The 16,066-nt window shown below is 39.4% G+C and overlaps 1 protein-coding gene across 1 annotated transcript in view; it reads left to right on the top strand.

Moving 5' to 3' along the window:
• The window catches only part of arid5b (AT-rich interaction domain 5B), a 67,159-nt gene that overhangs the window by 14,450 nt on the left and 36,643 nt on the right, over positions 1 to 16,066 (top strand). The window contains exon 4 of the mRNA XM_068327515.1: positions 14,519 to 14,749. Coding sequence (XP_068183616.1) covers positions 14,519 to 14,749 — 231 coding nt within the window. The remainder of the gene's footprint in view (positions 1 to 14,518; positions 14,750 to 16,066) is intronic.

Below are 16,066 nucleotides of genomic sequence, written 5' to 3'. Positions count from 1 at the left end.
GAAAGAGAATGCCTCAGTGAGACACACCACTGTACCCCTCCGTTCAGATTAAATGGCAGATTGTGTCATTTTCACTTGTTTGCTTTTGACCTCTTAAACATTTTTACTTCGTCTTTTTGCTTTTTTCCACAGATCTAATTCTATCAACCGCCCAAAATCTCCAATGAATTAATTTAATGTACTGTTTGTATTGATTGTATTCCTCTTTCTGCCCCCACCACCACCATCACCACCCTCCCCTTCTTTCTCTGGTATGTATTTTTTTTCCTGTTGTGGGACAGGATGGGTTTATGGCAGTATCTTCTTCATTATGCTCAGACCTGTAGGAGAGAGAATCACAAGCTGTTTTTCCTCACTGATGTGCTCATATCATTAATTCACTTCTGACTGGCCGGAAGCCAAAGAATTCTAAATCTGTAAGCAGTAAATTGCGTGCTGGCATGGAAAAATCTATTAGATGTTTGAGCATGCCTCGAATATGAATGGGATAAAGAGATAGAGAGACACACTGTGAGGGAGAAAAGAGAGACCACACAACATCAGAGTCATATCCTTGCACAGTAATCAAATTTAGCTTCTTTGTATAGCTATTTTTCATTAATGATTTGTGTTATTTTATTTCTGGAATGTTTATTCCATCTTGCACGAGGGGGGTGGGGGAGTCATGCGGAGGGTTAAACAATGAGAGGGGTCTCAGAGGAGAGGAATAGCTCTGTCTCTCCATTACAACAGCTATGTCTTTCTTCTCTCCATTAGTCAGGCCTGGAATAGCAGATGCTACTGATGTGACCTCTGCCAGGCATCTTAAATAGAGAGAGAGAGGGAGTGAGATTCTCTCTGAGATTAATTCCCTGATAGACTTGTTATTTTTCATGATTTGTCATGAAAAAGACCTAAAATCACAAGGATTGTGATGTTTTATCTGAGATTACAGCTCGATGGAGTAACATTTATTCCTTTTAAAGAAATCATCTGCCAGTTCCAGTTACACTCTGACTCACACTTTCCCAACATGCAGCCTTTTTCTATATCTGTCTCTGTCAAAATGACGCTCATTTCAAGTATTACAGCACCATAAATATTTCAGCGCAGAAAAGCCTTGATACACGTCTCCCTCATGCCTACTTCTCCGTGACATTCTGCCTTCAGACATATAGATACCAACGATTCTGTGTCGCTCAGTAGGTATTCTAGACATAACAGATTGTAACATTAATAATGCTGCATATTTTATGGGCATGCCTGTCCATCTGCTTTATGAATGCATGCAAAACTGTCTTTTTCTGGACACCCCGATGCGCAAATCAAATGGGATTGAAGTACAAATCAAAATTAGGAGAAGCAAACAGAGCGAGTGAAGAGTGTTCTTTGAGCTTCTGTTCCAGTTGACAGTTTGAGTTTCTAAAAAAAAATGAGACAGCTTCTTCAAATAAGATGCAGTTTGCGTATTAAGTAAAATCTTAATAAATAAATAGTAATGAAAGTTAAAATTAGCTTCAACCACTTCAAGCAGCTGGAACAGAAATTTGTACATACATATGAATTAAATTGGAGCATTAATTCAAACTTAAACTACCATCATTCTTCCAAAGATCCAAAATCGCCCCCCTGGAGTTGTCATGTGATTTAAATGAGGCTGACCTGTGCGTTGATAGCATTGAATCTTGTACTTAAACCTGTTTAAGTCAACCTTAAAATGAAAAATGTTTCCAGTCAGACTTCAGCTGAGGTAAAAATAACTGAGCAGTTTCATCATCCCCTTAATGTGTGTCATAATCTGTCAGTCAAAAGTGATGCACGAGCATTAATAGGGTACAGATGGAGACATATACTGCGTGTGTGTGTATTTATGTGTATGTACACACATCTATAGATAGATACATAGATAAATAGAAATGGAGGTAATGCTTTTTCCCCACTTTAAACAGTAATTGCAGTGGGGGTTTGATAGATTCCAGACCTTAGTGGGAGCAGTGTGTGTGTGTGCGTGTGTGTGTGTGTGAGTGCATGCATGTATGTGCTGCATGCTAACACATACTTGGGTGGATACATAACGGGACTTAATGCTTTTATTATAAGCCAAAGAAACACAAATGACATAATTTGTATTTGTAAAACATCCCGTGCAGATGGCGTAATATATTTTGGTTTCTTTGATATATTAACTGCCAGAGGAGTTGGAAAGAGCGCCTTGGCTGCAAACAATAGATCATTGATGCCTCTCTTTCCTCTTTCTCAACCTGTCAGTCCATTTCCTTGTTATGTACTGGCCTTAGGAGCACTTGGCAAAATTAGAGGTGTTCAGCCGCTCTTGTTTTTTCCTCGATTGTCTCCTCGGCTATAACTCGTGAAAGCTTTTTGTTTTATTCCTTATGCCAGACATCGAAAATTTGTGATATAGGAGGAGTAGAATTGCTTTGTTCCAACTCAGTTTGTGCAACTTAGGTCATTGAGTGTGCCGTTAGAGCATCGGAATGAATGTAAGGTTTCACACAGAAGCTGGATAAATATGCGTTCAATTAGTTTGATAATTCCGTGTTTGGCTTTCATCTGCCGAAAATTGATTCCAGGAGCATCTTTTGATCATTTATCAAATCACATGTTTCCAGTCGTCACTATGACTTCTTAGACAACTTAGACCAAATAATTTCTGTGATTCATATTGTTGTGATTTCTCACTGTGTTTTTTTTTATTTTTTTTTTACACTGCGTAAAATACACAACAGCCTGTGGATGGGTTTCACAGAATAAAGAATAATATCCCCGTCTGTTTACATATTGGAATCGTTACACAGACAAATAGAAAAGATTTCCTTGGCATGACTTAGCAGTGAACATAAACTTATTGGGGCGAGTAGATATCCTCCATTGAAGTTCTTATCTTTCCTGTGCAAACGCAGCAACAGACACTGTACAGTATGTGCTGCGTTACAGTGATTAGAGTTCCATTGATGAAGTGGGTTTGCCGTCACAGACCATGTTCTGTAATCAGCGCTGAATTTAAAGCCAAATTCGTAGCAGCTTTTCAGAGATTACCTGCTTGTTTAGCCTGATACTGTGTCTTTCACATGAATAACAAAGCAATCCTGTGGAAACAGTTTGTGTGGGACCGAGCTGGGGGAACTTCAAATGGAGATCATTAGGGCTTGTGGAGAGAAAACAATTGTTAGTGGTTGTTGTTTTCTTTTCTTTTTTTCTATTTTTGCGGTGCCTTTTCTAATGTGTGATCACAACTAATTGCACACCAAAATATACAAGAGAAAATCCTACAGTTTGCTTTTCTGGGATTTGTTGGTGCATCTTCAATACGCTTGACACCAATGACAGCACATAAACAAGAAATCTGAACAGATGGTGCTGGTTTTTAATGACATATTACTATCTACAAAGTCTCCCTCTAAGCCACAGACTAAAACGTCTCCCCTCAGGGAGCGCACCGCTCTAGTTGTTGCAATGCACCGCAAATGTCAGTCTTTTCTTTTGCCACATTGTGGAGTCCTCCAGATAAATAAATGCACTGTAAATTGAGTATTGTGCTGGATGTAATTATTGAAAAGGGTTCCACTTGGCTTAGCTACACACGCCGTTTATTTAAAGCCATCCTCCTCCATACAGATCTGATGATAGAGAGACACAAACGGAGGGAGAAAGAGAGATTCTTATATAATGACAGGGATTCACAATGGAGCCATGATGAATGGCAACACCCCCAAACATCTCTGACAAATACCCTTCTTTCTTCTTTCTCATTACAGTCTTACCATCGGGAAACATGCCTGTCCCAAATATCCTCCAGCATTACTCCATTTTTTCCCCTCTTGCTCCATTTTTTTTGTGTGTGCTTTATTCTAGTTCTGAGATCATATTAAATCGTGCTTCCTTTAACACAGTGTACACTTGGAAAAATAAATCTGACTCGATAATGAAGGGCTCTTGTTTGAGGAAATGCATGCGGCAACTTTGATCGAGAATGGCATGTAATTCTTTCCCTGACCCAATTCCCAATCTCCTGATAAGTTCTCCTCCCCCCCCTTCTTCTTTTTCTGCTTCCTTGGCTGTAACCTTCCTGCAGAACTTAACTCAAATGGGAATGTGCTGTCCCATTAAAGATGTATTCAAACCCAAACATGTCATCCATTTCATTCTTGCAGGAGAATATGTGAAGTTGGGAATGCTGTCTATTATAGGCTGAGCTCAGGAAACTCTCTACACACCCCTTCTTTCACCCCCGCCGGTGACAACCTCTGAGATCACCCGTCACAGCTGCTCCACTGAGTTTGTGTTGGACAGAGTTTTGTGACAAATGAGGGTGTCCATCATGGATAGAATATCATCACCTGGCTGTAAAACCGTTAAGGCTTGACTGAGGAGAGGCAAAAGAGACACGAAGAGGTGTTTCACTTTTTTCTTCTTTTTTTTTATGCAGCTGTATTTCTGCAGCCCAGGATAGTTGATTAAATTGGTCCCTGTGGTATTTGCACATTTTGACTTCTTGCAGAGCAGCTTGTTTTACTCTGAATTGACTGCACCGTAAGTGGATTGACCCCCCCCCCCTCCCAAAAAAAACCCAGCAGTAGTCTTTCATTAGTCAGGATGCAGCCGAGGAGCAGACAGCGAACAGTATTCAGGGCCGATCCATCACTACACAAAAGGAGATCAGCGTGGCCAAAAGTTGTCTTTCACCTCTTAAGTAACTGCGTGCACTCTAACCTCATAGTTATCATGGTTTAACTTCTCTTTCCTTTAACTGGGGGGGGGCAAAGTGACATAATCATTTCAGACTCAAAGGTAGGCTTTTGGAGCGTTCTCATTTGTTATGAGGCTCCCATTGTTTTTGATAATCAAAAGAAGCAATTTAAGTTTTGACAAGGAGCCCCTCTGAATAATTCCTTCATGTATTACAAGACCTATTAAATGCAAACTTTTCAATCTGGCAATCAATAAGGCAGGCAGCTTTCCCTGGCCTTGTGCCAGACACATTAGGGCTCTGAGCGATGGTTGCTAGGGAGCTGAGCCTGCTCAGGGGAAAGAATGTTTAATGTAATAGAATCACATAAATCAACCAGAGGAAAGTGCTTGTGTTGTTTCTTCTCTTCTTTTCTCTTCTCTCACTCTCTGTTGAACAGAAAACATTTAATATGGGTGTGTGTTTTTTTGAACGCCCTCACCCCCTCAACCCTTAGAACATCTGGGATGGAATGCTAAAGCAGAGGGAAGTTGAACTTTCCTGTGTGTTTATGTGTGTGTATGTGTGTGTGTGTGTACATGACTGGTACAACCAGTGAGCGTGTGTGTACATGCTTGTTCTTACATGCATAGCCAAGTGTTGTCAATCCTTGTGCACACTTGAATAAATTGAGGTGAAAAAACTATTTAAATGTTTCTTTCTTTTTGCTTTTTTTTTTTTTTTTTCTTCACAGCCCACTGCCCTACCCAGCTCAAATGAATGAGGCACTTTAGTGCTTTACTATAATTAAGAACAGGAGCCAGCATGCATGGAGGGCTCTCTCTCTATCTCCAACCCCCCCGTCTATGTATTACTCTCTCTTTGTGTTACTCAACTCTATGTACAGCTTCAGTAGAACATTCCCTCTGGGTGTTAGTGGCCTTTTGTGGGAATATTGTTATCTAAGAAGAATTATCGCACAGACACGGCCAGTAAAGGTAAAAGCTTGACACCTCTTAAAGTCGCAACAACACACACACACACACACACACACACACACACACACACACACACACACACACATACACGACGTAGGTGATGGAATCTTTTTAAATCAAGTACTGCAGATGTGAACAGATTGAATTAATTCATCAGGGAACAGCTGACCCCCCCCCTACCCCCCATCTCACACAGTAACTTCTCAAACTGGTCCTGCTGCTTAAACCGCTTCCCCTCTTTCTTTTCATAAATTATTCCCAATGTGTTAGAATGCAGCTAAACGTGGTCGATGCCGTTCCTTTCCTCTCCTCCATAAACAGAACCTGACTGTTGATGCTATGAATTGCAGCTCAGTGATCTGTGAACACTAACAATTCACTTGATTTTTTTTTTTTTTTTCCACTCCGTGACATTAATATCTCAAAGTGTGGTTACAAACTTGAAATGGAGCAACACTGGTATTAATGTGGAGGTCTATAAATGTTACTCTGTGTTCACTGGCTCGTTGCTAACAGGGTTTTATTTGTCTTTCGGTGCTCAGGATGTAGCGTGCGATGGGTATAGGTGCTCGCTGAAGATCACAATGAGAGGAGTGAAAGTAAACATTACAAAAAAGTTAGGAATTAAATCAGTCGAAGAAGCTAAGCTGTTAAAACTACACTGTTCAAATACAGTGTATTTTAAAGAAATAAAAGAACAGAAGCTTTTTAAAAAAAAAATGTGTACGATCATGTTTAATAGCCCATGGCCACACAGATATTAGTGTATTTACAAATGTGCTGATTGTGAGATCTGTGGTTGTGTGAACATAAATAAAACAGAAAGGTGTTTTTCTACCTCGACGTTCGCGTGACTGAAATATGCTTAATGTGTTATCTCATCAGCATCATTGATCTTCTGAACACTTTGTAAAGTCGTTGCCAGCAAACACGGCTTGTTTGTATTCTGTTTTTCAATCAGTGTTACACAACGTCTCGACTGAAATCAATGAAGAATCAATGAAGGGCGGGAAAAAAAGATTCTCTATTAAATAAGACCGTATTAATGTCTGGTAGAAAATGAAGCGAAATAAGAATGACATGACTTGACACTCATTTGACCCTCAAAAGACAACCCATTAGGAGGAGCGTTCCATTAAAGGTGGATGTGAGAGCACAGGTTCCAGCTGATGGAATGAAGTGAGTAAATCTAGTCAGTCTGTGAGCGACGTGATGCTGATGATGGACGTCGTCTGAGCGAGCTGCAAACACGCCATGTTGTTTAAGGCAGGTCCATTACACCAATTAGAAACAGGCGTATTATTCAAATATTCCCTTTGAACAAAATGCGCAAGCATTAGCGACGCATCGGGTGACGGCTCTGCTTTTGTTTCATTTTAATAGTGAGTAATTGATGCTGCATTATCGGCGTAATTAATGTGATTTTGTTTGCACTGCAGACTATCCTGTAATTAGCAAAATGTTCTAGCACATTTTGTTTTGTCCACAATAGTGGAGTCATTCACAGATTGGACAAGTGATAAATGATGCAGATGAATTTATTGTATTGTTTCGTGTCATCCTCTCTTGGTTGGGAACACACAAGGCTGCAAGTGAAAATGTAACGCCTCTTCCCCCGTGCCTTATTTCCATTTTGTGTCATTGACAGATGCTGTTTGCTCTTTTTTTGGTCAAGTTTCAATAACATGAAACCAATAGCCAGATCGGGCGCCTGCTGCTACTTATATGACCCCCTGTTAGTGTCATGTCCCCTCATTGAGAAGTGAGAGAGAAACCGAGAGAGAGAGAGATACGAGTCGGATGAATCAGAGATGTGTTATATATTATGAGAAGAGGCTAAATGGAAGCAGGGCAACCTCTGCGATCAATACACAGCCGAGAGTAGATGGCCAAGGATGGAGTGAGAATACCAAACAAGTCACTTCTCCTCTCTCGCTCTCACTCTTTTCTCCCTGCCTCTTTTCTTCAGCCAAATATTACTTCTTGTCTATTTCTGTAAAGCTTGTCGAGCTCAAATACGAACGTGACATTATTGGCTCTGGGTTACATGCCTTTGCTACTCCTCGCCGTCCCCACAAAGCAGCGGGGGTGATCCAGTAAATTCCTTGGCCGAGCAGATAATGTGGAAATGTTGACAACAGCAAATTTGAGCCGAGTGAGTGATTTAAGGACTGCAGTGGGTGACAGAGAGCATGAAAGTAATGGTTTTCAGCTCCTTCCTGCTTGTCTGTGACAAGAGAAGTGAGAGCACTTGTCTGAGAGATCCTGTCAAAAGCTTGTGGGCAGTTTGGAGCTCTGAGTCGAGCTGAATGCAAATGACACAGTTTACATGAGTCACATTTGGACTTTAATTAGCTGCTGGTGACTGTCAGCAACTCTCATGTTACAACTAGTTTTATCCCTGACTTCCAAAGCGTCGACGCTAATTCTCCAATACAATCAGAGGATCTCAGAAATGCAGCAGATCACCCCCCCCCCCCTTTTAAAAAAAAATTATTTCATGGGGTTTGAAATTCAATGATATCGGACATGTTTCATCTAACAGTGCAAAAAGCTATTCATCCAGCAGAGCAGCTGCTTCAACCACAACTAATGGGTTTCCTGTCATATGGGGCTTTTCTAAGATTTTGATTATGTCAAGTAATTTACCATGCTTGTTGTTGAAGAGATGCAGAAATGTTTCCTTTGGTGTGATTGCAAATATATTCTTACATTCTCCCTGGCGTGATGCGGAGTTGGAGCCTGTTCCCATCATATTTATTTCTAGTGTACAGTGTGACTGTTTCAGGCTACATTCCTTTTTTTTTTTTTCTTCTTCTTCTTTTTTCCCTCAGAGGAAGAGCTGCCTGACAAATATCAAATCCAACCTGAGTCGTGCTATAATTTTGTCGTATTCATGAACCGATATTGTGCACATATATTACAGCGTGTTAATTTTACTCTGGGTGTAGAGTGAGTGTCTGATAATAGCTGCTGGAGCTAACGACTTTCTCAGTCTGCTGTGCACTGCAGTCGTGTCGCTTACAGTGTAGTGTGACACATCACTGCAATATTTAAACCGTGTCGTAACTTGTGTAGTTTTAATGCACGGTGTTTGAATCCCCTGTGACGTTTAGGATATGAATGACAGATAAATGATCGTTTGAATATTATATATATATATATATATATATATATATATATATATATATATAAATAATATAGCCTATTCCAAATCAAATATAGGGATGATTGAGTTACTATGCTGGGTTAGGTGGCAGGTGGACACAAATGATCCGTAGTTCAAACCCTTAAACTGCTGTAAGCTTAAGTAGCTGCTAATGGTAGCTAGCTCTAGTTATTTCCCTTGATTTCCTGTATGAATGCTGATCTTTTTCGCTGACTCAGGCTTGGGATGCCAGGAGCCACTCCTAGAAAGAAAAACCACCTCCTGGATCAAATTCCTATTTAAAAAGGAATCATTTTTATATAGTAAATCCCCATTTTCGTTGGGAATTTAGTCACTTGATCATCAGTCTTGTCGATAGTGCACGTCAATCCTGCCAATTGTTTGAGCGCAAATTTAATTACTTGTCAGCAGAAGGAAATAACAATCACATTATGAAGACCTATCGATAATTGAGTGTCCTAAAAAGAAGGATTAGCTGCGGAAAATATTTATGAGTCATTGTGACAGAGAGAGACAGACAGGAACCAGACAAAGGATCTGTGTTTCATCAGGCTTTACATCAGTGTTTGGAAAATGGCCCTCAAATCTATGTTTTTCTTTTAAACGTCAAATTAAGTATTTGATTTACTTTGTTTTCTTGATTGCCAGATTATTAATGAAAGCTCATGTTTTGTTTGTTGTGCGTGTAAAAAATCTAATAATATAAAACATAACATTGAACTGAACAAAAGACAGTAAAATTGTATTGTGACACACTATCTTAAATGCTCTATTGTCGAGTCCATGTCCAAGGAGTGGAATATGATTGGCTGCCTAAAGTGCTTTCCTGCCCTTTCAAAATTTGATTGGCTGTCTGCCCAAAGAGGGTTGGGACCTTATTTCAAACCAACTACAGTATTTGATCAACGTTTATCCTGCATTGTTTACTTTTGGAGGTATTTCTGTTCTTGGATTTCATAGATTTTATGATATATTTGTCATTTACTTTGTATACAGCATTAAAAGTTATAGGAGAAGCACAAAAATAAGACATATTAACAACAATCAAGCTATTTCAAGCTGTCTGTGTGAGTAAGAGTGATCTAAAAGACAAGTGGTTCTATTTATGGCTCCCATATGCACCCGTTTATAATCTAGTATCATTTCACAAAACTGTCAGTGCTTTTAAATCACTTTTGAACTTCGCTTTACAGAAGAGCTTGTTCATCTTTTATAACTTGTTTATGACTGTATCACTGTCATTATTCCACATGTGAGTCAGTCATTCATCTTTTTGTTCGGGTCTTGCTTTGTGAATTGGAGAGAATGCGGTTGTACATTAATTACAAGCTACACTTTTACAGAGTCAAAGAATGACAGGAGACACATCAAAAAGAATAAACTTACATGAGTCAAGCTCCTACAGTCCCCACAATGCAATTGGATAGTGTCTTTCATTAGGGCTCTTGGCTCGTAAAGCACCCTGTCTTTTATTCTCCATGCTCCCAGTGTGTAACACATGTTTTCTGTTATAGCATTGTAGCCTTCAAGCCCAAGCTGAGATAATGTTCTAATGATGTCATCCTTTGTCCTTTTTTTTTTTTTTTTAACTTTGAACAAGCTCTCCAAAAACACATTATACAATTGTTCACACGGTGTGAGCAGCACTCCACAAGTTAATGTAAAAAATGAGCAGAAAATGCAAGTATATAATTCTAAATGTTACACTAACATGTGTGTTTAATCAGTTTACTCTGTGTTGTATTTGAGTTTATTGAGTGCTGCACTTACTGAAAGGTTATAACATCATCTGTCCTGGGGAACAGTTACGACCCTGACACTATTGTAGTTTATGAGGTCAGAAGCTTTACAGTGTGTTCTGAAGATAATCTCTCACAGCACAGCTGTTTTATCAACACGCCATGCCAGCAGTAGGACATACAGAGAAGGAGAATATATAAGAGAGAACCAGAGAAAGGGAAACAAATCTCATAATCACAGAGTGCCTCCCAGCTCTCAGGTGAAGCAGCCGTAGCCCAAACCAATTAGAGAGCTTAAGTGAAGATAAAGATGTCCTTTATTATGAAAGGTTGAGCTATAACAATAAAAGGGAATTTTAAAGTGTACCTACACTCATACATTAGACGCAGCGGCGCAGGCACACCCGTCATGCATACTTTACTACGCTTTTGTACAGTTATTAATGTCCTGCGGCTCTCTTTCCAAATTGAATCTAATCAAGTGAAATGCTGTGAGAGTTCTCGGGAGAAAGAACGGGTCTGACGGTGACCGCTTACAATGAAAGCCCTGACATTTGGAAACAAAGCCTGCTATACCTCTGAGCTGTAATTGCAAAGGACAACTGCAGCGTCTTACGGTGTAATATGCATCTGCATGCACGCTGAAATATATCCATCTATGCATCTGTGTCTTTTTGGCGGCTACCTCTGCATTCTGTGTTTTTTACACTGACTCAATGCTTTTAATAATGTCCTTTTGAAGTGGCTGTCATATTGGAGAATAGTGGAACTAATTACACTGATTGTTGGGAATGCAGCTGCCATAAAAATATTATGAATCGTGTCCTCTCTGCCCTTTTCTTGCAGCACAATTAGATGATGTCTCCACTTTCATGAAATAACACACTAAAAAAGAGCAAGATGTGTTTTTTAATAAACCTGTTCAATCTGTCTGCTTTGTCTTTAGGTGTAAGGCACCCTTGAAATATTAACTTGCAAGCAGAAATTCCCCATGAATGTCCTGTCCAAGGGCTTTGTAAAAGCAGACAGGGCGGTGAATAATTCATATAAAAATCGTGTTTCAAACTGCCTGACTCTGCTTCATCAACCGCTGAACCGTACAGTTGGCTTTGTAAGCTAGAAAAATATTAGCACTCTGCTTTAAAACACTCTGCTAAGTGCATGTGAGTCCACAAAATGTGACATTCACTCAAGCTTTAAGGAATGTAATGTGCATAATTTGTCTCTCTATAAGGATTTTGCCAGTTTTAAGCTGTGCAGGACTGTACTGCATTGTGTTACCTTTACTTGGCTCATGTGGCATTTCATTATCATGCAGTCACCTTAGTAGAACTCTAGAATAAAAAGAGATATCACACCCAAGAGCTTTAGACCAGGAACAATCTACAGGAAAAAAAAATAAATCAGTGTACCGTGTATTCATTTACCATTTTATATTAGTGCTAAATGAAGTTGATTAATCAATTCACAGCAAAAGAACAAGCAAATAATTTTGTCATCAAACACATGGCTGATTTAGCTTCACTAATTTTGATTTTTAGAGTTTCCTAGCCTTCAGTGGAAAAAACAACAACCCCTGACTAAATAAGTTGTTGTTTTGCACATTTGGATATTTTTCAAGCTAATTAATGAGGTAAATGAATATCTTTTGGAATAAACAATACAAAATAACAGCAAAATGCAGCTCTATGTTGGGTTGTGTAGAATGTTGAAATGTGTTCCATGCCGTTAATCATGTTATGTCATAATTAGTGAACAATTAAGATTTCCTCCCTATGCATTTAACCAATTCTATTCTTGCCGTGTAAAAATAATAACTGAGCATGCAATTATCGGTTATTGTATTTCCCTTCAGTGGGTGTCACGAGATGTGTTCAGTTATAATTAAACCAGAAGGCTTAAAAAGTCATTCTAATCACCAGCACTGACGTGTGGCCTTCACTGCTCACTCTCTTACACAATAGCTTGCAAATAATATAAAACACTGTAATAAAAGATTGTTTTGTATAATTTAAAGCAGTTGCAGCAGCTGTTCTTGTTCTTGCATGGTTTGAATATAATATCTTGACACCTCTCCAGCGGTGCTGTAAATAACAGTGAGCTGCCACATGCATTAGTCAGACGCAGCCAACCAATGTGATGGCCGGGCTCTATTTGTAGGTTTTACTACTTCCTGAGTGAAACAGTGAGCTTTGTTATCAACCAACTGCCAGGTTACAAGATCTTAAAGCATGATGGGAAACGGCTCCCACATGGTTTACATTTAGATGTTTGTTTTTCTCAGAAATTATTACCTCTACAGAGGAGGTAGTGTTTGTAGCGGTGCTGGTCTTTCGGTTAATTACTGGGATTACTCGAACAGTTATGACTGGATTTTGATGATTGTTTTGGAGACATATTGTGTGGAGGAACTAATCCCTTATATTTTTTGTCGTGATGGGAGCCGAATCAGAATCCAAATTTTGTTTAAGTTACACAACAACATCCCTGTTGTGTAACTTAAACCAAATTTTAAGTTACACATCAGTATTCTGGGCCTGATGATCCAGAATGTTTCAAAAGTTCTGGGTATCATATAAAATTCACAACTGTGAGACAAACAACAATAATAATGCTCCATTAACAAAGATCGAATTGTAGCTGAAATGGTTCTCACTCAGTTCCAGTGGGCATCCAATCGGACATTACTTCACCCGTATCCTGTTTATCTTGAATAACCTACAAACTAATAACAATACAGAACTAAGTGTGAAGTCAAGGGGAAGGTTTTCATGACAAAGGAGTAATAATATGAGTGTTGAACTGCTATTACAATGACATAATGTGGAAACTGAGCTGCCGTGGCAGGCTGTCTGGATATATATATATTGCATTTTTCCAGCAGGTATAAATAAATGTGTACGTGATGGTCGTCGGCTAACAGTGTCAGTCGGGAAGACACCCAGGCTGTGAATAGACACCAATACATGCACAAGCATAAACACCTGCCTTGCTTAAATTATTCTCACATGTCCTTGTTAAAAATTCCTGTCAATCGAAAAGCATTGAAAGTTGTTTTTGTCACACCCAGAGCGATTTAAAACATGCAGTCGAGTGAGTTGGCAAGTTTAACTAACTCGACCTCGTATTTTCAGAGGGCACTTTTGACTTTTTCACATTTTTTTTTTTTAAATTAGTTTCTTATTTCAGGCTATTTAAAGTTTAAATTTTTACCCACAGAGACAGAGCATATTTAGTGGAATCCATTGCATTTCATTGACTCCCTGTAACATTATCTACCAGCAGCTACTTAAACTTTATCAGCATGCGGTACTCGTCTGTCTTTTCATCTTCTGATGCAGCAGCCCTTGTTCTTTCACATCATTTATCAACCACATCACAATTATTGACTGTCTAAGCAAGCTGATGTGCCATTTTGTGATGCAACGTAGTAAGATAGTTTCTACTGTGATGGAGAAAAACGGTGAGATCAAGGTCATAGCATTAGCATCTAGTCAGGCGCCTCTCAGTGGTTAATGTAAATAATGAGATAAATGTCCTTGTATTTAAACATAGCAGGAGATCAAACTGTTTGTAGCTCCAGAAGAGAAATATTTCTTTCCAGGTAGGATTGAAAATTCATGAGAATTAAGAGAGCAGCCCAGGAATTTAAATCTGATGGTTAATGAGTACAGGGATCTTGTTTACAGCACTGCGACAGTATATGTCAGAATATTATAAATGTATGATCTATGCGCAAAAATAAATTGGTAATACCTGCAGACAAATGGGAAAGAGGATGAATTTCTAAAATTAAGTGCTTCCATTATCTACAGATTTTACAGGTACTTGAAAAACACAATTTTCTCTATTTCGCACAAAGGTTCCTCCCCCAGGATAAAGTCGGAACTGTATCTTATTTGTGCAGACCGTCTAACTGTGTGTCTGTATTTTATTTGTTTTTCAGGTCAGGAGGACGACGGGTGCAAGATTCTGGTCCTCAGTTACCCCCAGTATTGCCGCTACCGCTCAGTATTGGCGCGGCTCAGGGAGCAGCCGTCCTCTCTGCTCATAGACCACACGGTACTGGCGCTGGGCGGGATCGCCGCCTTCGGCACGAGCACGAGGATTCTGTACTGCCGGGACACCTTTGAACATCCGGCGCTGCTGCAGAACGAGAGCATCTGTGACGAGTTTGGTGAGTGTGGCAGCTGGAGATGTTGTTGCCGACTCCAGATAAGTTATCATCTTAGCTCATCTGCGATGCAAAGAGCCGCCGCGGTGTCAACTCATGTCCTTTTGAGTGTTGCACATCGCCCTGCGAAGCATCAACTCTTCAAGTTCCGATTCAGTTGTGCACTTAAAACACATTGTCACAGTTCGATTCATCTCAAACTCTCAATTATGCCATTTAGTTACTCTAGCCATTTATTCAAGTCTGCTTTTAGTGGAAAATGGATGGCCTCTGCGGCTTTGGAACAAGTAATTTAATTCCATTGTACGCATTCCCAGTAAATGTACTTTAGCCCATTTAAAATTTGAATTTTTGGATCAAAATGCCACGTTATAGTTTCTTTGTGACCAAAAGGTTGGGGGTTGATTTGCTTTATTGGTAACTTAAACAGGATGTTCTGACAAGGAAGAAATTGCAGAAAGAAAAGAAGACATCTCTTCTTCTTTGGCATCAGATTTATTCCTTTCTTCAACTATCCATCATGTAACAGAAAGGTGATGCTAAATAAGTGGAAAACTGTTTTTTTAGGCGCAACAGACGATTAACTTTTATGTATGGATAAAGAAAAACCCCAAAACTCAAGAGGCTGTAATAAGACCTGCCAGATGTAATGAAGCCTCTTTGAGTCCAGTAAATTAAGACTGAAATGTAAAATTACAGCTGACTTTTATTTTTATTTCATTGTTTTTTACACACAGTTCGTTTGTTTGTTTGCATCTTTAATGGTGTGCAGATGGGTCTCAGTTGATCAGTCTCTCCAGTCACACCTGAAAAGCATTGAAAGGCTTTCTGTGGTTCCAATAGTGGAGAGTTTCTGAAAGACTGGAATATGTCTATTTGCCATTTGCTGCGGTTTCCCCGCTGCTCATGCATCCACACATTTTATTAACCCCAAGCTGTGCTAAAACAATGGAATAATGTGATTCATCTCTCTTTATATTTCCTCTGCTCAGAGACGCCGTGGAGCTCAGAAAGCTCTTATTTTGACATTAACAGTAACAGTTCCTCTGGTCAGAAGTCATTGTCTTTCTTTTCCTGTAAATTTGCCAGTAGGTAATTGCATTTTAAGAGAGCAGCAGAGGTGAGACCAGAAGGGAAAATGATTGTAGGCATAGGAAAATAAGTTATGAATAGTAACGCTAACATCCTGTGGCTGCTGTTGCTCATTCACTTGGCTCAGTAATGCCATTCCTCTGTGAGCCACATTAAAGCTAAATGTTTATTTTCAGAGCCTTAGGGAGTTCTACTTTTTTGTCTAAGGCAACCAGATTTCTAATGTTA

This window comes from Antennarius striatus, chromosome 11, assembly GCF_040054535.1.
Source record: "Antennarius striatus isolate MH-2024 chromosome 11, ASM4005453v1, whole genome shotgun sequence".
Classification (NCBI taxonomy): domain Eukaryota; kingdom Metazoa; phylum Chordata; class Actinopteri; order Lophiiformes; family Antennariidae; genus Antennarius; species Antennarius striatus.
Note: the sequence above shows the minus strand (reverse complement) of the source record. Positions and strands in the feature narration are given on the sequence as shown.